This window comes from Agelaius tricolor, unplaced genomic scaffold, assembly GCF_023055355.1.
Source record: "Agelaius tricolor isolate 1412-34295 unplaced genomic scaffold, bAgeTri1.0.p SCAF_20, whole genome shotgun sequence".
Lineage (NCBI taxonomy): Eukaryota > Metazoa > Chordata > Aves > Passeriformes > Icteridae > Agelaius > Agelaius tricolor.
In genome coordinates, this window is record NW_027269280.1 from 3,621,964 (window position 1) to 3,649,335 (window position 27,372).

Consider the following 27,372-nt stretch of genomic DNA (forward strand, 5'->3'; position numbering starts at 1 on the left):
CTCCCTGCCAGGAGGTGAAGCAGGGACCTTTTCCAGAGGGAACAGCAGCATCCAGGGGAGTTCCAGCACGTGCTGGCCACCAGCAGTGCTTTGGGGAGAGCAGAGCTCTCATTTCTTGCTCCTGCAGGAACATCTCTGTTATTCCATGGAGCCCACGTGGCTGTGTCCTACAGCTCCCTGGGAGTGCACCCAGCAAACCCCTGTGTACAGCTGGGGAGAGGTGTGTTCCTTCCAGGATTTCCAAATTAAAATGTCTATTTCAAGGGTTGTAACCGCAGCAGGAGCTCGGCCAAGCTCAGCTGTGCAGTGCTGGGAGTTTCAGGCTGTGCAGCCTCCTGCTGTGGGGACAGTGAGTCACAGCCAGGGCTGACCTGCTGCTCCACTTGCCGATGGCAAAACTTCACCACACGCTGAGGTCCCAGCGCCAAAGCTTTTCCAGGCACTCGTGGGTCCTGATGAGGGGTAAGGAAAAGTCACAGACCAGCCTGAAGTGGGACCTTTCCCTTCACCGCAAGCCCCAGTTCCTTGTGGGAAATCTCCCAAGGGAAGGAGATTCCCAATGATCTGCAGCAGTGAATAAACACCCAGACAGACACTGCAGGGTCTCTGCTCACCTGGGATGGTTTAAGAAGCTGGAGGCGACTCAAGGGCTGAGAATTATTTGGTTTAACACAAAGCCTTGTACAATTCTTGCTTTTTCTGCACAAGCTGCCCAGAGATAACTGCCCAGCCTTATCTGCTCCTATCAGCTCAGCTGGGCCCAACTTCCCCAGCCCAAAGAAGGCCAAGAGCTCATTTGGACAGCTTTGCCTTTGAGTTAAAAACTATCAGACTTCCAAAACAACCTCCTCCCTCCCCTCAGTGGAACAAACACACAGAAAGAACTGCACGCTGGTTTAATTTTCCATCACATTTTTTGAAAATGAATTCCAAGATACAGTACAGCATCTTTAGTGTTCTACACAAAGCAAGCCTTCAGCAAAAGGTCAGAGGATCTTAATGGTGTAAAAATATATCTTAAATAAAATAGTTTCTCTAGGAGAGCAAGCCGTGCTGTACATCTCGAGGTCCTTAGAGTCATTTACAGAAGGCAGAGACCTGGTAGTACAATCCACACACTGGAAAAATGAGTGTACATTCCTGCTCCAAAGTCAGAAAAGGTCCAAGTTCCAGGTGGTGGGGGCAGATCTCCAAACCCAAGCAGGGGATGCCCAGAGTGCACTACCAGCCCTGTAATTCCAGTGAGGAAGTTCAACTCTCTCTGTCCATGCAGGCAGGAAGTGGATGAGACCCACCCACCTTCCCAGGGTCATTCCAGGGACTGGGACTTGTCCCTTTCAATGGGCCAAAAAAAGAACTTCTAACAATAAAGGATTGGCTCTTGCATGCCTGTGTTCCAGGCTGGACCTGCTCAGCCAGAGCTGTTTCAGTGTTCCAAACTAAGGTCATGATTGTTCCAACAAGGATCAGGATCATCCTGTGGCCTGGAAAGACAACTGGGGATTCCCCTGCCATTTTTAACAAAAGATCAGCCTTTAAATGCTCTGATTCTGAGCACAACAGCAACCAGGACAGTCGCTTCTCCAGGGGAAAACCTCCCACCCCAGAGCATTGAGTCTTAGATTCTAAGTGAAAACCAACAAAAAACCCAAACCAAAGCAGATTTGTGCACAAAATTCCCTTCCAGGACCTGTGTCCCTTTGGGACAAGTCACACAGCAGCTCTGCCAGCTGAGGTTGTGGATAGTGCCACGTTTTGGTGAGCACAGGAACTGAACCAAGAGCTGCAGCTCCTGGGGAGGACCCAGTGGAGGGGCAGCTCCAGGAATGTGGGAAGAGTCTGGAAAAGGCTGTGCTTGTCCCTCTCCTCACCTGGCTCTGAGGAGAGCAGCTCTGGAGCTCCCACCAGCACTGCCAGGGCAGCTCAGGCAGGGACACACACACCCCCTGCTCCAGGAGCACTGGGAATGTGCTCCCCAAGCCACAGATGACTCCACTGAGTTTGTAGAAATACCTATAAAATAACCACATTAAACAGCATCCAGAACGCAAAACTTCCACCCTTTCTGCTCCACAGGCAGCACAGCAAGCACTGGCCTCTCAAAGGCCACCTTTAAAATGAAGAGAAATCAGAGGAAAGCCCCTTAAAGCCTTTGAATTCCCAGACCAATGGCCTTCAGGACGTGCCTGGTTTCTTACACCACTTAGATGGTTTATTTTCCACACCTCACTCCTTTTTCTTTCCAAACTACAGTTCTACTCCTGCACAGGCAGTTCTGCAGTGTCAGGACTGCACATACAAAAAGAAGATGTATATAACCTAATTTACACCGTTTTATTAAATAACTTCTTAATTGAGAATACTTTTAATCCAGGAGAAGAACTGGAGAAGCCTTACACACCGGGCTGAGCCTACTCTACAGCATCCCCACAGGGAATGGGATGTTGGATATGGACACACCCCACACCCCCCCACCCCAAAACACTCTCCAGCAAAGTCAAATGCATGACAGGAGGGGCTCTGAAAAGGAGGGAAGGCAAAATGGTCACCAAGATCTGCCTAAAAACAGCTAAATTGTGCAGTGAAATGCTTTTAAATACCACAGACACCTCCACTGACTTGCAGCCAGTTTTATGAGCAGCTCTGGAGACAATTTCTAGCTGAGCTTTAGTGAGCTGGGTGTTGCCAGCCCGAGTCCCGAGGTGAGCCTGGCCTGCTGCTGGCACGGCCAGTTCCAGGGTGGCAGCAGAGAATTCCTGTGCTCATTTCCCTCTCTTGCCACGGCCTCTCCTGGAGGAAGGTTTGCCTGTGCCTGCTGTGGAGGAGCTGGCAGAAGATGCCACTGCAATGTTGATCTGTCCTTCCTGGATCTCCTGGCGGGTCTCAGCTGGGAGGTGGTTGATTTTCTGTTGTGTCTCCAGGTAGAACATGACATCCCTCAGCTGCTCCTGGATCTCAGAGATCTGCAGGTCCTTCTGCTCACAGGTTTCCTTCAGCACCCTCTCCTCCTCCTTCAGTTTGTTCTGCAGCAAGGCCTGGTTTGCTCGCAAGCACTTGTTCAGTTCCTGCTCCTCCTTCAGCTCGTTGGAGAGCTTTGCCACTTTGTTGTTCAGCTGGGAACACCTTGCAGAGAGAAGCAGAAGTCAGGACAGCATCTCAGCCTTTTCACTGGATAACTGATCCCCAGCCCCCAACTCCACCTGGAATTTGGTTTTCCAGCAAAGATGGGTAAGGGGGGGGCAATACAAGATTCTGAAATCCCCCCCAGGTCAGGCAATTCCATCTCATGCCAAATACCAACAGCACAGGCAACAGGCAGAGTGTGCTTGGGAGATGGAACTGACCTTGGACACACACCTGCAGCTTTTGGAATGGGTGCCAAAAAGGGCACAGGGATTACAAGGGACCCTGAGAGAGCTGAGGGCAGTCAGGGGCCTCCTGCCACACTCCAGGACCCTCAAAATACCACTTCACTGGGAGGGAAGATGCTCCCACAAGGGTTACAGCCCTGTGATTCACAGACAGGGCTTCCTGCTCCCAGCAACTCTGCTTTTGCCCTGGCAGTTTGCTGGCACCCTCCCCTGCCTGTTTCCCACTCAGGAAGGTGAGCACCATGGAGCTCAGTGCCTGCTCCCTGCTCCAGCCAGGACTGCTGGGCAGGCCCTGGGCTGGGAGGAACAGGGACACAGTCCCACCCAAGGATTGCATGGATCCACAATTCCCAGGCTTGACATCTTTCCTGCAGGCATTCCCAAGATCTGTGTTTTCCTCTGTGATGCCCCTGCTGAGCTGCCTTTCATCCCTTTGGATGCACCCACCAAGAACAGGCTGGCATCTCCCTCAGAGCAGGGAGAGGAAGGATCCCTGAATGCTGAACATGCAGAGCGTGGAAAGGGAGCTCATGGCCCCAAAGCTGGGCTCACTCAGACACTTCCCATTTGTGAACACCTACAGAAATCAGAGCTTTTTATAAAGCAAGCCATGTTCTCAGTATTGCAGCTTAAACAGCTCAAAACCCAAGAATAGCAGGAGTTTTGTTTTTTTTTCTTTTTGGATGTCAGTGCACGGTGTTTTAATGGCTGCATGGAACTAAACCTGGCAGTGGTACCCACTTCCTCTCCACTGACTGCTTTTCTTTGAGCAAGTCATTGAGCCGCTGTTCCAGACTGTCACACTTCTCAATGGTCTCTTTAAATTTGGTCTTCATGTTGTTAATCTGTAAAAACAAACACAGGGGCATTTCCAACAGCTCAAAGTCCGCTGCCCTTTCGTCAGGACACTTGGATTTCCAGAGCTGTTTCCAGACTTTGACCAATTCCTCTCCCCAGGTAAGGAAAGCTTGGAGCCAAGGCTTTGTTCTGGTGAGGACCCCCGTGTTACCCTTGGATCCCAGACTCCCAAGGAGCCACGTTGCCGTGGAAGCTGCTCCCACAGAACAGCAGCTCCGGCTGCAGATCCGTGCCAGGCACTGCCAAAAGCTGCAGCAGCTCCTTAACTTCTTCCTGCCTGCATCCAGCACTCCTTTGGCCACTCTCTCGTGGTTCTGGATCCATCAGCAAACTCAGATTTTCACCTCAAGGCTGAGTTTTTGCTCATTTTAAACTAAACCTCAGAGGATGAGTGTGAAGATGAACAGGGGCTGACTCAGCACTGACCCACTGACACCAATATCCCAAACACAAACACAAACATCCCCTGGCCATGGCCTTTCCTCTTCCCTCTGCTGCTCCTGGAGAAAGCCAAGCTCTCCTTCTCCAGGTGTCAAACCTCCAGCAGGAGACTTACAGGAAATTTAGAGTCAGGAATTCTTGTCTGCCTTCTGTTGGTGCCTCCAGCACACTCACAGGCAGTGGGGCAGGAATTTAATGGCAAATGCTTTCCTGGAGGAGCAGCCTGGACCAATGTCAGTGTCTGCACACGTGGGTGCAGAGCAGGTTTGAAGCCTTCCAGTCCAAATCAGGGAATGTTGGTGCTGCTGATGGTTAATCTGGGGAAGTAGCCTGAGCCCTGATAATGGAACAAACTGCATGGTGGCAGCAATCCAGACAAGACTTACATGGAGCAAGTGCCATGGATAAAATTATTGGGATCTTTAAACCTGAAACCACGTTTGGAGCAGGGATCAGAGTGGTTTCATTCTGAAGCTGCTTTTAGGATTGTGTCTCCTGGCCACTTGCAAGATGATTTTTGATCCATACTTTCCTTTTATAAGGCTCTCCATAAGATTCCTGGAACTGTTCTTTAGGACAAGGTCAATGACCACCATTTCAACAGTCACAATTTCTATTTTTACTTAATTGCAGACACTTAAATGGTTAATTAGAAGTCCTGAAGAAAGTTAAGGACTTAATTCTAAATCCTGACTCACTTTAAACCTGGTTGAAAGGATGTATGTAGAGTGAACAAGCAGTAGAATATCCTCCCTGGATTTTTCCTGGTGACATTTTGAAGCAGTCCTGCCTGCAGGATGCTTTATAGGAGGAGACTCTGAACTTTTCCCAAAGGGTGATGAGGAGAGAGAAGGGATCAAAAAGAAAGGGCAAATCAATATGCATTTGGAGCAGAGAGACAGTTCCACCTTCTGCAGCCGAGCAAATTAAAGTCATATTGTCTCTGCTCCACCAACATTCCCTGGAGATCCGTGTCGGAGAGACGGATGGCTCCGGGATCCTGCAGCACCACGCTGCCTTCCTTCCACCACTGCTGCATTTCCCCAGCAGCACATTTAAATCAAGCTGCAATCTTTGTGGCAATCTACCTGCTTCTGCACCACTGAGCAGCAAATTGCTCCCTGGGAGCAGCCAGATAAGGGACAGATCCATCTTGGAGCCGATTTTCCCAGCTGGGAGCGGAGCCGGCTGCGCGAGGCTGCGGCAGGCGGCGCCCAGGCTCAGCCAGAGATCCAGCAGCTCCTTCTCCTCCCACTGAACAGGGCCAGGACCCTTCCCAGAGCCCAGGGCAGAGCTCACCTCTTCAGCCGTGTCCTTCTCAATCCTGACAATCTTGTTTTCCCAATAGATCCGCTGGGATTCCAGCTGGCTCGTCAGCAAATAGGAATACTACAAACACAGAGACACAGAGCACTCAGGGTGGCCCTGCTGCTTAAGGAGCCCTAAGGGTTTCAATCCACAATCCATTTCATCAGTTTAACACATGAAATCAGGAGGTTCTTGACACACAGAGCCCAGCTGCAGATCCATGGCTTTCACCAGTTTGATTTCCCAATCAAGTAATTTTGGTATTTTTGAAATTAAGGAAAGCCTCTACAGCACAACAAAGATCAAGTGAAAATATCAAACCAAGAATTGTTTAAGAAGACAGATTTTTCATGGGAATAGCAATAAATGTCTACAGGAAAATGAAGCACCATCCATCCTTGTCCTGAGAGTCTGAGATTCCAAAGGCTGAGGGGAAGAGTTCCCATCCACAACCCAAACTCCAGTGCAGTAGGATCAATGCACATATCCAGTTTTCCTATAAGGAGATTCCTGGGAAAGCACCCTCAGCTCTCTGTAACCAATTACTCCCAATTACTACTTCCCAATTACTCTTCTCCAACATGTATGGCCCATTCCGATGTCATTTTGGTATCTGAACAAGGATCTATGCCCTACATCCCATCTTTTCCCTTTTGGTTCTGCAAATGAGTCATGAGAAGGTTGAAAAAGGTGATTACTCCTTTTCATCAACCTAATAAGCATCAAATTAGGCATTCACTAGAGAATTAAACATGCACAGAGCCTTGATCACTCTCAGTAATTTCCGAGTGCCAAAACACTGAAATACTTCAAGAGAGAATGAATTTGGCAATCTCATTAGACAGAGAGATCTTACATGCTTTAAGCAACCACCCACAGGAAAAAAAGGGTTAAAATCAGCTGGTTTAGCATCTAAGTGTTATTCAGAAAATTCACTGAAAAGCAACCAAATATTTATGTGAGCAATGAGCTGCTCCAGTCTGGTCTCTGTGGGCTGTTCCTCCTCACAAACCCTCGTGTCTAATGCGGCTGAAATCGTGCTGCAGTGGCTGCTCAGTGAAGCAGGCATTTCAAGCTCCTCTCCTTTAGTTAGGAGAAGCCGGGCAACAGGTACAAAAAAATAAATAAATCATTATCTGTTCAAGGGAGGGGAACAGAACAGGGCTGGCACCAGATTCTCAGCTCTCGGTGCTCGCCAAGGTGAGTGCACAGCTGTGGATTCCTGCATCCTCCTTCAGTTTGGGAGCTGAACTACCCAAACTGACAGAGCCACACAGGTCATGGCTCTGAACCCAAGCCATAGATCCACTAGGAAGGGTCTGGGGAGTGACTCAGACCCACTTCTCCCTCCAGTGCCCCCGGTGTGCAGCAGCACAGGCAGCTCTGCTTCAATCACCAGTGACCACAGGACACTGCAGCCAGCTCTGCGCTGCATCGGCTCTGCAGAGCCAGGCAGAGGCTTAAAAAAAATTAAAAAAAAAAAAAAAAAAAAAAGGCAGTAAACCCATCCTGCTCCTGCCTGGAGACAATTCCAGGCTGGGAGCAGATCTGCTGCCTCAGCTGATGGGATTGAACCGTGGTCATGGCGGGGTTGGAAACATTTCCAAAACGCAGAGTCCAACAAGTGAAAATATTTACCTCTAATTGTAAGGCATCAATTTTCTCCTCCTGGCACATATCTCCCTCACACTCATACTGAACCAGCTTGCCATCAGTTTTGCTTGCCACCAGCCGATGGACATAATTGTCTGGGGAGAGAAAATCCAACCGTGGGCCCTCAGATCTGAGCAACCCCAATCATGGAGCACAATGAAACCACCCAGACCCTGCCCCTCAGCCAGGCACAAAGCCAACACCACATGCATTTGTTCTTTAGCGGATTCCTCCCAGCCACCTTATGGGCTATTTGAAAAAATACCTTATGGGGTGTAGCAGACCCCACAGAATTGTCTAAGACCCTGTGGAGGGCAGAGAGTTAACAGTAGGAATTGCTGAGTCATGATGAGATAGCAAAATAAGCTCCTGTCTTCTGCCTCTCGGACTCTAGCTTACCTCTGTAACCCCATAGGTCACTTTCCCCTAACCCCTACTACTGGACAAGTTTGGATCCCTCTGTACCCTATAAAAAGGGGCTGGTTTAGCCCATTTGGCAGAAGAAGAGCCATCGCTGGAACCCTTCACAGACCCCTCAATAAACCATCGCTGTGGAACCACCAGGAGCTCTCCTTCTCCTCTCTCTCATCTGCTTCTCCCCCTAGCCCACAGGTGCCTTAGCAAGCAAGAGCTGAAATCATAAGAGAGCTGATAATCACCAAAGAGCTGAAATCCACTTAGTTTGCTTAAGGTAGCCACGGCTATGAGCAGCCTGGGTATTTGGACACTCTGTCTCCAAGAGGGACTGAGCTGTCTGGACAGGACTGCCTTGCTCAGGGGCAAAGCCAGCTCTGGGGCAGGGGGGACTTTAATGGGGCATGATGGAAAAGGAGTAACAAACATTCCCGAGACGCTGGACCTTGTGACAGAGTCACCTTCCCAAGAAGCTGCTGCTAGAGCAGAGATGGCTGCTCCCCAAAATCAGAGATGAACCCAGACACAACCTGCTCCATTGGCAGCACACTGAGCCCCTGGCCAGCCCCTCAGGGTGCCCAGGCCCCCGGGCTCACCTCCGGCGTAGTCCCAGACGCGGTGGTTGGTGAGCTGCATGGCGTACGTGTGCTGCGTCTCCTCAAAGTGCTTGTAGGCGTGGCGGCTCACGTAGCGCCCGCAGCCGATGTGCCCGCAGATCAGACAGATCCACAGGTTCTGCAACACACAGGGAGCAGCTCTGGGGGGCAGCTCTGGGGGGCAGCAGCACCCCCAGACAGCCTGACCCACCCCACACTCTGGTCAGTGTTTGCTTTCCTGCTCCCCCCTGCAGCTGGAAGGGAGCCCGGCCCATCAAAGGCAGTTACACCCTGCAGGGGCTGGATAAATCCCACCCAGGTGGGAGAGTGGCCTTGGCTAAGGAATGAGGGGTCTCAGCAAGCTCTGGAGGGCACACACTGGAAGGGCCACCACCATCAGGCTGGTTTAGCTCCCTGCTGTCACACTGATCTAAGAACCACAGAGATTCGTCAGAACAGGAAACCTGTGAGGTGACCTCCCTTCCCAGCACTGATGCAACTCAAAAGGAAAGCTGATACCCCACTGGCTGGTAAAACCAGCCCAAAATCAGCCTGAGAGTAAGCCCCAAAGCAACCCAAGCAGTTGTGCAGTCAGATCTAGGCCAGATCTCACCTTCCACCCACCTACTTACTTCTTGAACTCCACACTCAAAACACTTGTTCTCTTCCACGGGCTCTGGAGTCTGGCAGTACCTGCACACAGGGCACCTGGAGGGCAACAAGAACATCATGAGACACAGGGAGCAACATCTTCACTTTCCAGTCATGGAAAAGAGAGCCAGAGAGCTCCAGGGAAATGCCTTGTGCAGCAGAGGTTCCCTGTTTCACCCATGAGCTCACATTCACCCCACCTGAATTCACTCCACACAAAGTTACTGGTTTTGAACTGGTGACAGGACAAAGAACAGTTCTCCCAAAGCCATTTCAGCTGGATTTGGTTTTGGTGCAGTCCAAGGGGTTTACACAGAAGCTACACACTGAGGAAGGGCATTGGAGCTACACACTGCTGGGGACAGCCAGGTGACACTCTGCAAACACCCCTGAGTCCTTAAAACAACCCTGAGGAGATGCTTCAATCCCACCCCAACCTCAAGGATTCAATCTCAGCTTTCCCAGGAAGAACACCCCATAACTGTACCCTAAAAGAATCAGTAGCAGGAAGATCCAAATCTTTCACCTCTTTTGGAACTCCCTTGGTGCTGCCACAAGGACAGAACAGCCCAGAGCAGAAGGAAGCTGTGTCCAGCCCCAGAGCAGCACAGCTCAGCTCAGCTCAGGAATGGGATAACTGAGGCTGCCAGGACTGGTTATGTATTTTTCATCAGCTGCTGGGTAAGCCCCAGAAATCTTCTAGGTAAGAGACAACTGGGCTGCAGTCAGTTCCTATTCAAACTCAGGCACCTGCAGCCTCTGTGGTGCCTGAGCAAGGAGAACAGAGGTTTTCCTTTGTTATTTCTTTAGACTGGGAGCATAAGCTCTGTTTAAATTGTACATTCCATATTTAAGGGCTATTTGGGATCGTGCTCCTGCACTGGCTATGCTCCACTGCCCCAAATTTCCACTGGCTGGATTTATGGAGCAAAGCAGCCCTTCAGCCTGCACAGCTCCAAATCTGATTAATCTCACTGAGTTGTTACTCTGCCTTAGGAGTGATAGATCACAGAGAGCTACAATCTCCCTCTCATTCCATCAGAGAATCCAGGAATTGGGACAGCAGGGATGGAGCAGGCACAGGGAGGATCTGCAGCCTCCTGCTGCAGTGTCTGTGCCTGCCTGAGGCGCAGCAAACCAGAGGAATGGCAAACACACCCAGCTGACAGCAGCACTTGGGGATCCAGGCACACCAAAATCCCGCTCCACAGGGATTTGGGAAGCTGGGAGCACCAAGAGGAAAGAGTCAGTGGCAGCAAGGACAGCTGCCTTAAGGACAGACACACGCCCAACCTCCAGCCTGCCCAGTGTCATGGACACAGCCATCACTCACCTGGAACAACAGGAGCCTCCCCTGCCTGATCTACTGAGCCATCTTGTCATCATCCCTTCTTCCCCTGCCTTCCCCTTCCCTCCACACCTGCTCTTCCTCACCTCCTCCTCCTCCCCTCCCAGCACCCAGGTAGGAGAAGGCTGCAGGGCTCCCCACAAGGAGCTGAGCTCCAGATCCATCTGCAATGCCAAGGCAGGGCCTGGCCTTGCTGCCAAGGCTGAGTGAAGCAGGGCTGTGTGTGCAGCCAGGCCTCTTTAGCCCAGCACTTCTCTGCTGGAGTATTTTGAGATAATCAGCACTCCTCTACAATTCCCCCTGGGAATCACTGTTCAATTACTTTTGGCAGCGAGATTTTTCTCTGGGAGCCCCTTAATGGGAAAACTGAGCATGAGGACTTGCAGTAATTCCTGCCCCCACAGTGACCAGCAGAGCTTTGTCAGCACAGCCCCCAGCACTCCAAGCAGGGCCTCAGAGGTGGAAATAAAGCCCAGGCTCTCACGTGGTGTCCTCCCAGCGCTGCAGGCACTGGCTGTGGAAGCTGTGGTTGCACAGAGTGGTGAGGATCCCGTTCACAGACTCATCCATCCTCTCCAGGCACACGGTGCACTTGGGCAGCTCTGTCAGGTCCATCACAGGCAGGCTGGCCCCCTGCAAGCACCAAGCACACAGAAACTGCTCAGCACCTTCCCAGCACCAGCCATCAACTGCAGCTTCCCATCACTGCTGGCACCAGGGGTCAAAACCGTGACACAGGAACGCTGTGAGGCCACACAGTGCTTGGGATTTATTGCAAAGATAAGAAAAGTGATGCCCAACATTCAAAGGGCCACAGTGAAGGGGGCTGCACCTGCCACCAGCCCCACTGTGCTCTGTGGATTCCCTAAATTACAACCCAAGGCAGGTTTAGGTCACAGCTGAGGCACAAAATCCATGGAGCCACCACACAAACTCTTCCCATTCCACTAGAATGGGAAATGAAGGTGGGGATGATGTATTAAGGCATTTTTGCTGCTTATTCTTAAAAAAATCCTGTTAAAACCTTCTGAAATGCAGGGAAAAAAAAACCAAATCAAACCAAACTTACATCTTCTGACTTGAAGACTTCAGCCCTTTCCACATAGACGAGCTGGCAAACGTCCTCCTCGATGGAGTTGAACTGCCGGCCATTGCAGGCCATGTAGAAACTGTCAGCATCAGCCTGGGCACAGAGCAGGGGAAACTGGTTACAGACAGAAAAACCCAGCCAAGGGAGAGGAGGAGAAACCTCCCATGTCCTCCCTTCTTCCCTGGAACCCAGAGGGGGCTTCAGCCAGCTCCAGGCACTGCAGTTTGGTGCTGGGTTTGGTATCAGCTCTGGAAGACACAAGTGAAGCTCAGGGCAGTGACACCACAGTGACATTGGAGCAATCAGCAGGAACTGGGCATTCCCCTTCAGCACCTGTTCGAGCCTTTGCTGGCAATTTCAGTGCATTTGCAAAGCAAATTTGGTCTCTGCGAAAATGTAAGGGGCTACTGTGAGGGACAGGAGCAACAGCCTCACTGTGGGGCAGAATCCATTCACCACTCACAGCCCAGGCACCTGCCAGGGCAAAAGAGGCAGAACCCACCCAAACCCTGCCAAATCCATCATCTCTTCTCCCTCAGGGGCTCCCCAAACCCTTTCTCCACAACCACCAATCAGCTGAACACCACATTCTCACTCTCCTGCTGATTCCAGGCAGGAGCATAAAGAACCTGGAGATTTGTTTTGCTACCTGCACAGCCATTAGGGGTCAACAGAGCTTCAGGGAATTGCCTGAGAAACAGGAATTTCAGGGTGAACTGAGCAAAAGTTTAGGGATTTGCTGCAAGGCTGTTCAGCACTAAATATTTGCCTGAGTAATTTAATGCAACAAGAGATATAAAACCAATTTCTAAGTACTGCAATTAGCACAAAACTCACACAAATCCTCCATCTGCACTAAGGGCTTGGGGAAACCTCTCAGGCAGAATTCACAGCTGGGGGAAACCTCTCCCTGAACCCCAAAATAAATCATGTGCAGCTGGGAGAAGAGAAGGTCCAAGTGAAAGGGTCCACAGAAGAATTAGGGGGGGAATTTAGAGGTGCCCAGTCCAAGGGGCCTGAAGGAGCAAACTGTGTTATCTGGGTACCAATTCACCCCCAGGCTCTCACACTGGGGGGCTCTGTCCTTTCCACACTGGCAGTGGAAATCACCCAGCTCCTCAGAAAAGCAGGAAAAGTCTTTCTTAAAACAAAGGGAGCTCCCCTGGCTGGGTCTTTTCTGTTCAGCACAGCATAACACTCTGAACAAGCTGAGAGATAGCAGAGAACTCTGTAAATGGATTCATTTTTGAAAAATATCCTGCCAAAAGAACAGGACAGCAGAACATGGCATCCACTGCTTCCAGGTGTGGGACTAACCCCAGCAGCCCCAGGGATTCTCTGGGAAGGAGGACAGGGCTGTTTCTCCATAAGTACAACCCTGGCTCAGGGCTGCCCCAGATCAGTGACCTGGTGTGACATTCCTGCAGCCAAGGAACGCTGGCAGCACCTTACCTGGGAGCTGAACTTGATGAGCACCATGTACTGGTTTGGAGTGGAGTCTCTGATGATCTTCATGTGCTCAATCACCTCGTAGAAGGAGGCCACAAACTTCATGAGGTCGTGGCTGGTCATGGTGGCGGGGACAGTGAGGATGCAGAGCATGGCACTGCGCCTCACATCCTCCTTCAGGGACGTCATCTTGCTGGGGACACAGCAGGGACACAGCTGGACACACAGCTGGACACACAGCCACAGCAGCTCTGCTGTCAGACTTTAACCCCCTTTTGTCATCAGGAGTGAGCACAAACAGGCATCCTTTAGCCAAAGATGAACCTGGGAGCTCCAAGAGCAGTGGGATTGTTTGACACCTGTTTTTCTATAACAACAGCTGAGGTTAGCAAGCCCCAGATGTTCAGCACTATTCCTAGAACTGAGCAATGTTTGTTACTATTGCCAGTGCCCATGTGGTGGCTCCTGCTCTCCTTTCTTTCAGGCAGACCTGAAATTGGAATTCTCAGACAATTACAGGGGAGTGGTGTGGAATTGGAACCCCTGGAACACAGGATGAGACCTCCATAAATAAACATTTCCCCTGCCTCACACAGCTCCCCAGACCTGTCACCAAGGCCCCAGAGATCACTTTTTAATTGTGGGATGCCTTGGAAAGCTGCTTTCAAATTTGTTTTTTTTTTTTGAATCTGTGTTTGTCTTACACTCTCACAAGCCCTCAACACCCCCAGTGTCACACACAGCTGTCACAGGTGCCACCCACAGCCCCAAGCTCCACCATTAGCACCAGTCACTCTCTGCATTCCCAGGAGCCAGTCACCCTTCCTGTTTGTCCCCACAAGGAGCCACAGCCCCAGGGTGGCCAACTCACCCTCCCATTCCCACCTGAGCTGCCACGAATGAGGAATTCTTACTTTGTTTTGTACAGGTGCATAATTCCATGAACGATTTCGACCGAGGGGTTCCCGCTGAAGAAGGAAATCTGGTCTGGGAGCTGCTTGGAAGGAGAGTCTGGAGCAGCCTCACACTCCTTGCTTTGATCCTCCTGTTTGGTTTTGTCCTCAGCTGATGCAGCCTCCGAGGATTTTCTTCCCTCCATGGCAGCTTCTGCTTCATCTTTCACAAAGGCAAAAAGATTCCCCTTTACTGAGGGGACCACCAGGATCACCCAGTGCAGCACAGACACCCCAAAAATACCAGCTTGGAGCTTTGTCCAAACTCTCCTGGAGCTCTGGCAGCCTCGGGGCCGTGCCCAGCACCCTCTGGGGGAGAACCTTTCCTTATCTCCACTCCAAACCCCTGACACAGCTCCAGCGGGTCCTGTCCCTGTCCCCGAGCTCGGGGAGGAAGCTCGGGAGGAAGGTGCGGATTGGGATGAGCTCAGTGGGCAGCGCCCACCGGGAATCCCCAGCTCCGCCCCCGCACTCCTGAACTTCTCTGCTCGTTCCCCAAACCGCAGCCCCACTGACCCCGCAAACCCCACAAACCCCGCACCGCCGGGGATCCCCCGCCCTGCCCAGCCGGTGACAGCACCGGGACGCTCCCCCCACCACGGACAGCCCAAACCGCCGCCGGTGCCCGCGGCCGGTACCTGCCCGCGGCTGGATGGTCTCGATGATCACGTCGGTCATTTCCCTGCGGCCCAGGTGCTGGTGCAGGATGGCCGCCCGCTCCCCGGGGCCCTTCCCCTCCAGGCAGGCGGGCACGGCGCCGCTGCTCTCCGCTGCCATGTCCGGAGCTGCGGGGACAAAGCAGGCGTTGGGACCGGCAGCCCCGGGACGGCCCCGCCGGCAGCTGCGCCGTGCGGAGCGGGCCCGGCCGCGCTGCCCCGAGCTGCCCCGCCCGTGCCCCCGGCGGGGGGAACCCACCGGCCGCGCTGTAGGCGAAGCCCGCGGGCAGCGGGGAGGTCCCGGCCAGCTCCAGCCGGATCACGACCAGGGACACGCTCATGGGCTCCGCGGGGCCGCCGCCGACCGGGACCGGGACCGGCGCCGCTTCCGCCTCCCGCACCTTTCCCCTCTGACCCCGTGACGTCACGGCGCGCTGACGTACCCGGCGGCGGCGGCTGCGGCGGCAGCGCGGGGGGCTGCGAGGGGCGGCCGCTGCTTCTCGCGAGAGTTCGGGGTACGTTCTCGCGAGAGCGGGAGCCTTGGCCACTCAGGGCGGGCCGGGAGGTGTGAGGGGATCCCTGAGGGGAGAGACCCCCGGGATCATCGGGCAGGGAGGTGTGAGGGGTCCCTGAGGGGAGAGACCCCCGGGATCATCGGGCAGGGAGGTGTGAGGGGTCCCTGAGGGGAGAGACCCCTGGGAGGTGTGAGGGATCCCTGAGGGGAGAGACCCCCGGGGTCATGGAATCCAGTCCCTGACCAATCCCCACCTTGTCACCAACACAGAGCACCCAGTGCTTCGTCCAGGCCTTCCTTGGACACCTCCAGGAATGGGGACTCCAAATGTCCCTGGTCAGTTCCAATCCCTGACCACCCTTTCCATGAAGGAATTCCTCCTGCTGTCCAACCTGAACCTCCCCTGGCACACCTCGAGGCCATTTCACCTTGTTTGTGTCCCTTGTTCCCTGGGAGCAGAGCCTGACCCTCACATGGCTGCAATCACTGATTATGATCAGTAATTAGCGTTTGTGTTAGTGATGAGTCCATTGTCCCCAGCACTTGAAGGGATGTGTGTATAAAACCCCATTTGGGGGTCCCTGGTTTGTCTGGGACACTTGAGTGGCTGCCCAGGGTGGAGCTATCATCCCTGGAAGTGTTCAGAGCCCTTGGCCCTAGTGTTTGGTGGATCTGGGAAGGTTGGATTTGATGGTCTTGAAGGTCTCCAGCATAACAATTCCATGATTCTGTGTGCATAAACAAACACTTCCCCTGCAGCTCTGCAGTTGTGCTCCAGCCTGTCCCTGGTTGAGGTGTGAGTTTCCCTGGCCCCTCCGTGGTTCCCAGCATGTCCCTGAGCAGCGCTGCCCGTGCCCAGACCCTTCTGTGTGCCGGGATGCGGCGGTTCCTGCTGATCCAGCAGCAATCCAGAGGGGTCTCGTACAAAGCCGTGGTCTTTGAGGAGAGCGGGGTGCTGCTCCCAGCCCCTCACAGGACAGCCACAGGTGTGTGTTCCCATTGCTGACCCCACACAAGCACAGAGTATCCTGAGCTGGGAGGGACCCACAGGGATCATCATCCATTCCTGGCCCTGCACAGACACCCCAACAATCCCTGAGAGTGGTGTCCAAATTCTCCTGGAGCTCTGGCAGCCTCGGGGCTGTGCCCATTCCCTGGGGAGCCTGGGCAGTGCCCAGCTCAGAAATATCAGGGAAAGAACCTTCCTGAGCCCTGGCACAGCTCCAGTCGTTCTCTTGATCTGGTCCCTGGTCACCAGAACTCCTGTGGTTCCTGTGCTTGGAGGGAAGATAAATTTCAGGTGCCTCTTTCAGCTGGCTCTGGTGAGACACCCAAGAACTTGTGATGGTGGGACCTGTTGTGCCATCAAAAGTCACAGAAGTAACAGTGACCACCCTGCACCCCCCTGGTAACAAAACTGTCCTGTGGTGCCACTACCTGATGCCACCCAAGGCAGGTGCAGCTTTAGGAATTCTCCACACTGAAAACAGGGCTGAGGTGCTGCAGTTCCTGGAATGCCCAAACCCTTTTCTCTGTGCTGTGTCAGTCACCCCAGTGCAGCACATCATTCTCACCGTGTGGACCCCAGAGGGACTCCCAGCTGCTTTCCCACTCTGCTGATGCTCTTTCCTGGCTTCCCTGCTGTTCTCCATGCAGAGTGGGAGGCCCGGAGCTGCATTCCAGCCGGCACCGTCCAGCAAGCTGCACTGTCTGGAGGGGAGAACAGCCTCTCTCTGCAGTATTCCAGGGGAGAGCTGACAGCTGTGGAGTTCCTGCAGGAATTGGGACAGCAGTGCTTTGAGATTGTAAGCCTCAAACCTGTAAACTCTCCCCTGCTCTCCCTGTGCTTCCTGACTGCATGGAAACAGGTCCAGTGAGGAAAGAGGAGCTTTAAAAAGAAATTCTGTGGTTGAAGGGTCTGGATTTTCCATCTAGGAAGCACTGCTATTAGAGAGGGCAGATTTCCACCATTATCCCGGTGCCTGGGCAGGCAGGCAGATGAATTTGCCTTAATTTCCTACTGGAATAAAATCCTTTTTAAACATCTCAGTGTAAAATGCAGATTCCTTTCCTGCCTGCTGAGCTCTCAGTGTCTGTCTCTAACCTGCCTTGATCCCATGGCAGGCACAGTCCCAGTGATTTCTCTCTCCCAAAATCAGCCCTTTATCTCTGCTGCAGAATTAGGAATGTGAGAACATTTGTTTATTTGGGCAAAGCAATTTAGCTGAGATTCCCTGCCTGCCTTCTGCTGCCAGAGGCAGTAGGACAGCGAGATCAGATAATCAGATAACCTACCTACCCAAGCACTCTTATTTTCACCCCTTTCTGGCCCATCATCACTCCTGGGGTTTCTCTGTTTCTCAGGCAAATGTCCATGTTCCAGTGCACTCCTTTCTCTGGGATTTAATCCGAAAGGAGGTGAGAAAACAGCTCCCCGTAATGGCAGAAGCAGCTCAGTGTATCCGGGCAGAAGGGCTTCAGACAGCTCTGCTGGGCCACGGCTTGTGCCTGGGGCATGGAGAGAGGCTCCTGGCCCTGGACCAGCAGCACTTTGATGTGGTGAGTCTGGCTGGATCCCAAACGGGGCTCTGCTCCTCCACCTGTGAAAGCAGCGACTGAAATTCTTTAAGTGCAGGTAGCAGACGAGCAGCAGCACAGTTTGGTTGACATCAGCCTGGGAGAACATTTCCTCACACAATTCCTTGTAGGCACTTGGAGAGGGGCTGAGTGACATTTGCAAATCCACTGCAAAGTGCCCACACAACCACGAGTCTCTGTGTAACAGGCACAGCAGCGATGGAGACACAGGACTTGGAAGCTGGAACACAGACTAGAAATAAATGTTATTATTCAGTGCCCTGCCTGCTTTAAAATACAAACAAACAAAAATAAGCTTTAAAAGAGTAAGGACTCTTCAAAGAATTCATGCACCCCTTGTGCTAAAAAACCCACTACCGCAACATGCTGAGCTGTGTGAGATGAGGAGCAGATGCTCCCCTCCCAGCAGAGTCTCCTTTCCCAGCACACTTCACCTTTGCAGAGATGACACAGATTGGCAGATTGGATGACACATGAACCTCAGGGCTCCAATACCCACGGCCTCCCCAGTGTGTGCTGCTCCTGGAACAGGAGCAGCAGCCCTGCACAGCAATTAGTAGGGGAAAAATAATTGAATGTTGGTTTCCATTAGTGTTGGCTTTATATCCATGCAATGGATTCACTGCTGCTCCTGGAGTGTTACAGAGCAGGGGAATGGCTGCTTGGATTGCTCATGGCTGGGAGGGCAGTGGGAGTGTTCAGACACTGAGTCAATGCTCTTTTGATCCAGACTTTAGGTGGACGGTTATGGTCAACACAGCTGCCGTGGAGGTGGCTTTGGGGTGGCTGGTGGCTGCAGTGGTCAGGACACTGCTTTTCCAGAGCCTTTGGAAGGTGCTGCCATCCAAGGCTTCCTTGGACAGCACTGAACAACTGGTCTGGGACCAGTTTGGTTTCCCACATTGGGACATCTCATTGGATCTCTTCCATCCAAGGACTGGCTGATCCTGTTTGGCTGATTTGAGCTGAGGAGCCATGGCCACAGCAGTTGGCACCCACACAGTCCCTGGAACCACGGCCTACCCAGCTCCACATCCTTTATTTCTCATGTTAATTAGACCAGACTCTTTCCCACCCTCCCTTCTCCATTCCAGCACTGCCCAGGTGTCTGTGGTCACAGCAGGCTCATGCATATTCCATCTCTTGTTGCTGCAGGTGGTTGAATCACCTCAGGAAGGGGTGCCCAGGCCAAATCCTGGGATCCACAAGCTGTGCTTGGAGCGCCTGGGTGTGCAGCCCCAGGAATCCATCCTGCTGGACAGCAGCAGCCAGAACCTGGAGGCAGCAGCCCAGCTTGGCATGAAAACAGTGAAGGTACAAAGTGACACAGCCAGGGTGGGATTTGGGGGTGGATTTTGGGTCCAGCAGCTGCTTGGTTTCACCAGCTCAGGATTTCCAATTGGCAGTGACTGACTCTTGCCAACCTTTTGTTCCAGCCTTGCTTGTCCCTGCAGGATGTTGTGGGGTTAAAGCAGGGATCACTGGCAAAGTCTGCTCTGGGCTGTTTCATTCATGGCTCCAAACCCTGTGTAACCTCAGGGAAGTCTCTCCTCATTCCTGTTCCTCTGTTCCCTATAGGAGAAACAGCCCCATCCCTATGGTTGAGAAAATAAGCAGAAAATGAGCTCCAGTTAATGAATTCTCAGAAACTCTGAGGCCTCATGGATGAGTCAGCTGGGGACTGCCAGGTTACCCCCAGGCTTTGGGGTCACTGAGCACAGGGGTTTTAATTTGGGGACCACTGGGGAAAGGACAAGAGGGACTGGTGGGAAGAGTGACCTCCACTCTCCTGGACTGCACTCAGGGAATTCCAGCTCTGATCCCAGCCCAAGCTCACAGTGCCACCATCACAGCTCTCTCCAGGGCAGAGTAAAGGTGGGAAGCTCTGTGTTGGCAGGGAATGAGCCATGAATTCCTCACATGATGGACTCACAGATAAATGCATCCCAACCAGGCAGGACTCTCTCTTTCCCAGGAAATTTTGTCTTCTAGCTGTCACCCAGTGCTACTCTCTCCCTCCTGGTTTCAGGTTGATGATCCAGCAGCAGCACTCAAAGAGCTGGAAACCCATCTGGGATTTCCTTTGCAAGGGTTTGTTCCCTATACTCGTTCAGTGAGACCAGGCATGGAAATCCCAAAGGATCATCTGCAAAAGTACCTTGAGGATGTTCTTGGTGCCCACCCAACAGGTATTGCAGTGGGTTTGGCCCTTCCATCAGAAAACCTGGATATTCTGGAGCTTTTGGCTTTTTCCTATAACATAGGGACTGAAGAATAATATTAAGGAAAGGCTCATAATCTCCAAGCAAACAGCACAGCCATTCCAGTTTCAGTGATCCATCACTTTCCTAGAATTAAGAAACAACATTTTAGGATTTGCTCATTTTGGGAGAGGTTGAGCACAAGTTGCCAAAGAGATGCCAGGAATATTCCTGTCCTGTGAGGCAGCTGTGAGCTGCTGCCGTGTTCCCCAGGGGTGTGGGACACAGAGGGAGCTCTCAGCCCCAGGTGCAGGAGGGGGGTGGAAAGCCTGGAGTGGGGCTGACCCTCTGCTCCCACCTCCCAGCCCCACTGGAGTTACGGCAGTTTGACCACGGAGAGTCCACCCGGAGCTATTTGGTGAAGTTTGGAGGTCGTTTGCTGGTGCTGAAGAAGGAGGAGGAGCCTCCCTCAGGCCCCTCAGGCCCTTCTGTGCCAAGGGAGTACAGGTGAGGGGGTCCTGCTGCAGTTTGCAGGGCCAGAGGAGCAGGACACGTGGGGAGGATCGTTTATGGCCTCCCCTGGTTTTCCAAAGTGTGGGATAGGACTGGGGGCTCCGGGCCATGGGAAGATGTGGATGTGCTCCTTTCACCTCCCCCCAGCCACATGATTTCAGCATATTTAGAGCTGAGCACAGGGATATGGTGTGTCTGCTTCCAACACAGCAGTTCCAGGACTGACTCCTTGCACCTCTGTCCCTCCCTGGCAGGGTCCTGAAGGCTCTGGCTGAGGCTGGTGTTCCTGTGCCCCCTTTGCTTGCCCTCTGCGAGGACAGAAGGTAATCCTGTCCCTCAGCTTCCACTCTGTGCTTGGCAACTGCAGCCAGATTCCCCCAAAGGTGAAGAGAGAAGGAACAGAGCTCACAGAGTGCTCTGATCTAATGAACATATGTGCAGTGTGGGGCTGGAGGAGACCCTAGAAGTTCAAAGGACAGAATCACTGTGATTTGATTTGGTTTAGGTATGTCCCATTTTAGCAATTAATCCAAAAGCTCTCTTTGAAAAGCACTTATAAAGCAATATTGTAGGGCTTCCTGCTGACTCAGAGTGCTCAGGTTTGCAATAAAGAAAGGATTTTTCCAACTGCCAGACCTCAGGCAGCAGTGACAGCAGCAAATCTGTGACAGGACAGCCCTCAGGCCTGCAGCCTGCTCAGATCTGTGCTGGCTGCAGGACTCAGTGTCTGCACTGCAGCTCACTGTGTGCCCACTGCTGCTGGTGTTTGTGAGCAGCCTGGCAGCCCAGCTCACAGGCACTGCAGGGAGCAGGGCAGCAGCTGCTGCTGGAGCTCTGGGGCTGGAGGGGCCAGGGCTGAGCATGGCACAGCCAGGGGCACAGGCAGCCTGAGCTGGGCTCCAGAGAGCGCCCAGGTGCTGCAGGGTGAGGCCTGGGGGCACGTTCAAGGTGCAGGTGAGATCTGGGGGGTAGTGGCAGGATTGACCTCAGCCCCACACATCCCAGTTTGCTTCCCCAGCATCCTTGGCTCTCCCTTCTTGCTGCTGGAGCACTGTGCTGGCCGCATCCACCGCGCTGCGTCCCTGCCCGCGGTGCCGCCGCGCCGCCGCGGGGCCTGGTACGGGGCCATGGCAAACGTCCTGGCCAGGATCCACAGCCTGGACCTGGGAGCAGCCAAGCTGCAGGACCTCGGGGAGCACGGTGAGAGCAGCCTCTGCATCCTTTCTTCTCCTGGGTGTCAGCATTTCAAGGGATGGGCAGGGTGGACCAAACTGGGGGTAGGTAGGAAAGTGAAAATGAGCAGTGCAGAGTCTGAATCCCCAGGTGTGGTGGGAGGGTGTGAAGAGCTCTTCCAATCCAGGTTTCCTGTGAGTTCCCAAAGTTCTACTACCTCCCAGAGCTTTCTGCCATGTTTGTTGCCATCTCTGCCCACTGTGGGTACAGGAGTAACTTCTTTGCTGCCATCTCTGACCAAACCTCCCCAAGCATCCCCTCCAGTTCCCTTTGCAGCTTCCTGGAGCTGGTGGAGAAGTTACATTTTTGTCCAGGATTGGATTCCTTCCACCTCAATATTAAATCTAGTGCCCAGTTAAGTACGTGACCCCTGGAAATTGCAGTTAAAATCTTGGAGCTTAAATCAGGGTTCTGGACTGAGATGTGCTTGGCTGTTTGACTTTTTCTCTGTCCCTTTTGAAGCCTCTTTGTGCCTTTCCCTGGGAGCCTGTGTTCCTCTGTTCCAGGAAATTACATCCAGCAGCAGGTTGAGACCTGGACAAAGCAGTATAGAGCTGTGGAAACTCACATGATCCCAGCAATGGAGAGGCTCATCCAGTGGCTGCCTCTGCATTTTCCTGAATCCCAGAAGACAACATTGGTGCACGGTGATTTCAGGTACTGCCCTGAAGCACATCCCAGCAGGAAACAAGGACTGAGTGTAAAATGACCCCCAAACTCTAAAAGCTGCTGATTGGGCTGGGGCAGCGGCTTCAGAGCAGCCCAAAAGCTGGGTTTGGGTCAGGGTCAGCATCCCCAGGGAATGAGATTGAGTTTCTTCATCCAGCAGCTGCAAATGCTGGTCTGATACTGGAGGATCATCAGCTCTTCCTGCAGTACTCAGGAATCAGCCCTGATCTGAGGCTCTGACTAACTTGGTTTCATTCTCCAAAGCCCAATTTAGTCCATTATTAACCAGGGAGTTCAATATTGAGTAACCTCCATCCTCTGCTTGCAGAAATTAATGTTTCACTTTGTGCTGCCTTCCAAAGGACTCTGCAATTTTTGAAGAGAGTGAAGAGCACTGAAAGCACCTACTGCTGCTGAGCACTGGGATTTTTCCCTCCTCTGGAGACTTTCCTGATCTCTTTTTCCCTCTGATACAGGATGGACCACCTGGTCTTTCATCCAGACAGGCCAGAAGTCCTTGCTGTGCTGGGCTGGAAGTTTGCCACTCTAGGAGATCCCCTGTGTGATCTGGCGAATAACTGTGTGAGCTTCTTCCTGCCAGCCCACTTTGGTGCTCGCAGAGGTACAGAGGGGCACAGTCACCTTTGGCACACGCAGAGGAACCAGAGCTCAGAGCAGATCAGCTCCTGCCCAAGCAGCTCAGCTGGCAGTGGGGCTCAGTGCAGCTGGAAAGGGCTCTGGGTTTGCATTGCTTTCCCTCTCACTCCAGCTGGGAAGCTGGGCAACTCTTTTGGGTGGGAAAGTTGTGAAGCAGATCAGGACTGGTTTGTGCACTAAGTTATACACTTGTTAAAAAGAAAAATACAGGGTTAAACGGAGAGGTTCCATCATTTAGGAGAGATCTCTGTCAGTCACAGTTTCACCCTAACCAGGAGAACTGCCCCATGTGCATTTTGGGGCAGGGGCTGGTGCCAAAGCCCAGAGTTCCATTTGGAGCCAGCCCTGCAGCTGTGCAGGTCCTGGAAGGTGCAGGTGTCTCCATGGAGGGGCCTGGCTGTGCCACAAGGCTCTCAGCATCCCCTGGGAGCTCTGAGCTGCTCTGGCAGCTGATTCCCTGGTACCTCTTCCCATCTTCCAGGCTTGAGGAAGGGTGACTTGGGGCACCTGGGCATTCCCACGGCAGAGGAGTATTCCCAGATGTACTGTGGCCACATGGGAGTGGAGCACCCAGAGAACTGGAATTTCTACCTGGCCTTTGCCTTTTTCCGCCAGGCTGTGATGCTGCAGGGACGTCACCATGGATCCCTGGCAGGTGAGGAGGGCACAGCCAGGGCCACAGGGCTGCCTCCCTGCTCCAGCACAGGCCTGTTCCTGCCTGCTGTCTGTGCTGTGGGGTCTTTCCTTTCCTGGGAGAACTGAGCAGAGGCCAAAGCTGGGAGCCCAGAGCTGTGTCCTACAGATGGAGCTCTCAGACCTTCCAGCTCAGCACCAGCCTTTCCCAGGGACTCACAGGGAGGTGGTGAGAGCTCTTGGTGCTGTTTGTCTGCACGCATCAGGCGTGGCCTTGGAGCCTTTATCAGAATTAAATCTGATGTTATTTTCCACATCCCTTAGAGAGGAGTTTCCCCAAGTCCCAGAGGAGGGCAGGTGATGCTGTTTGGGATGTGACTACCTAACACAGGCTTTTCCAAACAAGTGTCCTGTTCTCTTGTCCCCAGGGAAGCCAGCTCCAGGTGACAGCAGCCCCAAGGACACAGAGTTTGTGGCTGAGCTGGCTTGGGATTTTGCCACTAAAGAAGGATTCCGTGTGTTTGAGAGCCTCCCCCCCACAAAGCTGCTCCTGCGACATTCCAGCACCTGGGCCGGGCAAGGGCCTCACCTGGGCAGGAGTTTCAGCACCTGGGCACGGCCTGGGGCAGCCCCTGTGCCCAGAGCCCCCCTGGTCACTCCCCCCAGCAGCCTGGTGGGGATGGCCCAGGGGCTTTGCTGCAGGATGGAAAATATGGGCATCCAGAAGGGCTTTCTGAGTTCCCATTCCAGAGAGACTCCACGTCCTCTGCCAGAGCTGCAGGTGAGACATCTGTGCTGAAGCTGCTTTGCTGCACCTGCCCCGGGGTGGGGACTGTGGCCTCCAAGTGTCCTGGCTCTCCTGATCACGTCAGACATTTGGCACTCCTGGAGCCCAGTGGTTTGGAGGGAAAGGGCTGGGTTCATTTGGCTGCAACAGAGTTCATACCCTGGGAAACAGTGATTTTGGGAGCTGGCACGGCCTTCCAAGAGGAGCAGATTAACACCAGCCCAGCTGTGGTTGCTTACCCAGGTCCTGCCATCCCTGCTGATGGTGTGCCCAGAGCTTGGCTGGGCTGGGCTTTTCAGCACTTGCCAGTCCAGGAAGAAATGGTTGCTCCTGTCTCTGGGAAAGGCTGAGTTAATTCCCTTGTCTCCCTCTGGTGCTTCCTTGGGAGGTCCCTTGCACCTTCCCAGCTTCCATTCACAGTGTGAGTGGAAGCAAACAGCCCCACCCTTGGGCTGCTACCAAGATTATATTCCTAATTATTCTGGTGACATTATCAAATTCTAGTGGGTTACTTAACCTCCTTTCAGCTGCCAAATAAATACCCAGGTGCCCTTCCAAAGTGTTTCCTTGTGCTTTGGCAGAAACCAGCAGACACCAGCGTGTCAGGGCACTTGGCAGCTGATCCACTGAGGAGGTGGAAAGGGCAGGGAAGCAGCAGCTGTGGGGAATTTGGAGGTGCTGAGATAAGCAGATCTCCTTGCCCTTCCTCGAAACACTCATCTTTGCCAAGTCTCCAAACATCAGGATTGCCACACTCTTTCTGCTCCAAGCCTTGGGCTTGTGGAGATGCTGCTCCTGGTGTGTGGCACCACAGAGCCCCCTCATCCCTGTCACCTCCACGTCCATCCCACTGCCCTTTCCCTTGGCATCATCCCTGCACTGTCAGCCTTTGCTGTGGAAGTGTGTTGTGAAAGCCAGGGGAGGAGTTTTGCTGCCTGCAACAGCAAGATAATGCAGAGAACAGTTACACAGCCAAATATTCCCAGCCTGGAACTGCCACAGTGCTCCAGAGCTGGGCACGGCCAAGGGCAAGGGCAAGGCTGCCCCTGCCAGCTGGCACTGCCAGGGGAAGTTCATCCCTGGGAGCTGGCAGCTGAGGCATTCCTGGCTGAACAGGGCAGGATCTCAGCTGATCCTGCCTCATCCCACAGCAAGAGCCAGCAGACTCCACACACTGATCCCACAGGTTGCCAAGGGGGCAACAGTGTCCCCAGCTCCCGGGAGATCCTCTCCAGAGGAGCAGAGGGAAGCTCAGTTCCTCCTTCAGAGCCATGGCTGCCCATCACAGGGGCAGCACCAGGGGCACCAGAGCTCTCATGGGTCTCATCCTCCTCCCCCAGGCACAGAGTGCCAGGACCAAGGCAGTGGCACTGATGGCTGCACAGGCCATGGATCAGGGCACCAAGGTGAGCAGATTCCTCAGGCTTGAGGCTTTCCTGACCCAAAGAGAGCAACCCTGGGGTCAGTGAGCATGAGGGGTGATGTGTCCTGTGTGCTGTGGGGTCCCCAGTGAGGCTGTTTCCCCAGCACTGGGTCCCCTGGGGTTTGGGAGGCTCTGGGACGCTGCTGCCTGGTCCTGCAGCCCTGTGTGCCCACATGGGCTCTGCTCTCACTCTCCCACAGGTGCCTGGAGCAAAACATCTCCACAGTGCAGATCCCAGCCCAGCACTTCCCTTGGAGCTGAGCTCCACATCTGGCTGAGGGTCCCCAGGGGGTCACAGGGCAGGACTCCCAAACCAGAGCTGAGCCAGGAGCTGCAGCCCTGGGAAACCTCAGATGGGGACCCAAACCAGCCACTCTGGCATGGGAGAGGCCGTGCTGAGGGCGGCCTGTGAGCTCAATTCCAGTGGTGTTTGGTGTTATCTGTGCTCAGTGCTTTTATTGATTGGCTCAACACGGGGCCAAGTCACCCTTGGATCGTGGGGCTGCAAGAGTCAGAAGTGCAGCAGGGAGAGTTGGCTGGGAGTGACCTGGCTGGGGGTGCACACTTGGTTTTGGGAATAAAGAGAATGGACCAGCATGTCTCTTGTCCTTCAGCACATCTCTCCTTCTTCAGCACTACCTCCAGCAACTTGCAGAGGCTGGAAGAATCCTCAGTGGTGGAAGGAACTGAATCCAGTCCTTGAGGCCTCTGGATTCAGGGGAGACTCCAGAGCTGAGGCAGTGCCTGCCCTGTGGAGCTGGGAGAAACTGGGAGGATCCATGGTCCCATGAGTGTGGTGGGGTCTCTTTGGGGACCATGGAGGTGCAGACTGGATCAGTGGGAGCTTTCAGTGCTTTACAGAGCCAGGGCAGAACTGTGAGAACAATTTTATGAGCATGAGCAATTTATATGTTGTATTAATTAATTATTAAAGTAACGGGTAAGGTTCTTTGGGTTCTCCTGCCCTTCCAGCGTGGGTGCAGCCTCACAGCCCATCTGCCCAGGGTGGGCACCACCTGCCAGCCCTCAGGAGCACAAGGGGCGCTGCAGGGAGCCCTGGGGGCCGTGCTGGCTCAGCACAACGACCATGAGGCTGTGGGGAAGCCGGTAACCCGAGCCTTGGATTCTCCCAAGCTGCGGGGTGAAATTCCACCTCAACCTCGGGCATTTGGCTCTGCCGTGGAAGGGGGAGGGAGCTGAGCCTGTGTGTGCCCAGCCCCGGCATTTGGGATGGTTTCCCAGCAGGCGCCTGACTCCAGCGCCTCCCACCTCCCTCGGGCAGGCTCGGGGGGCCGAGAGCCGCGTCTGCCCTGGGGGTTTAACGCTGCTGGATCTGCCCCGAGCCCCGGGGGAGGG

General features: G+C 53.5%; 2 protein-coding genes across 5 annotated transcripts; one reads left to right on the forward strand and one right to left on the reverse strand.

Annotated features, from left to right (window-relative positions):
* Nucleotides 1–895: 895 nt before the first annotated feature.
* Nucleotides 896–15,250, reverse strand: BRAP (BRCA1 associated protein). Of its 3 annotated transcripts, none has more exons than XM_071445148.1 (12): nucleotides 15,232–15,250; nucleotides 14,771–14,917; nucleotides 14,094–14,295; nucleotides 13,183–13,372; nucleotides 11,710–11,823; nucleotides 11,125–11,273; nucleotides 9,274–9,349; nucleotides 8,642–8,780; nucleotides 7,617–7,726; nucleotides 5,970–6,059; nucleotides 4,113–4,216; nucleotides 896–3,123 (listed from the first exon to the last, which is right to left on the reverse strand). In XM_071445148.1, exons 2-12 carry the CDS (start codon nucleotides 14,907–14,909, stop codon nucleotides 2,763–2,765), a joined length of 1,674 nt encoding a protein of 557 aa, XP_071301249.1. In that variant the 5' UTR covers nucleotides 14,910–14,917; nucleotides 15,232–15,250; the 3' UTR covers nucleotides 896–2,762. The 3 variants fall into 3 exon arrangements, with proteins under 3 accessions (XP_071301249.1, XP_071301248.1, XP_071301250.1); XM_071445147.1 differs by lacking the exon at nucleotides 15,232–15,250 and adding an exon at nucleotides 15,048–15,217; XM_071445149.1 differs by lacking the exons at nucleotides 4,113–4,216; nucleotides 15,232–15,250 and adding an exon at nucleotides 15,048–15,218 and having other exon boundaries at nucleotides 2,839–3,123.
* On the forward strand, nucleotides 15,211–27,239 carry ACAD10 (acyl-CoA dehydrogenase family member 10). Of its 2 annotated transcripts, XM_071445145.1 has the most exons (15): nucleotides 15,211–15,303; nucleotides 16,062–16,288; nucleotides 16,959–17,107; nucleotides 17,667–17,861; nucleotides 19,056–19,214; nucleotides 19,930–20,089; nucleotides 20,467–20,608; nucleotides 20,869–20,937; nucleotides 21,633–21,814; nucleotides 22,354–22,504; nucleotides 22,993–23,138; nucleotides 23,655–23,828; nucleotides 24,235–24,587; nucleotides 25,934–25,999; nucleotides 26,217–27,239. In XM_071445145.1, the coding sequence occupies exons 2-15, from the start codon at nucleotides 16,132–16,134 to the stop codon at nucleotides 26,292–26,294; spliced, it is 2,181 nt and encodes a 726-aa protein (XP_071301246.1). In that variant the 5' UTR covers nucleotides 15,211–15,303; nucleotides 16,062–16,131; the 3' UTR covers nucleotides 26,295–27,239. The 2 variants fall into 2 exon arrangements, with proteins under 2 accessions (XP_071301246.1, XP_071301247.1); XM_071445146.1 differs by lacking the exon at nucleotides 25,934–25,999.
* The last annotated feature ends 133 nt before the right edge of the window (nucleotides 27,240–27,372 follow it).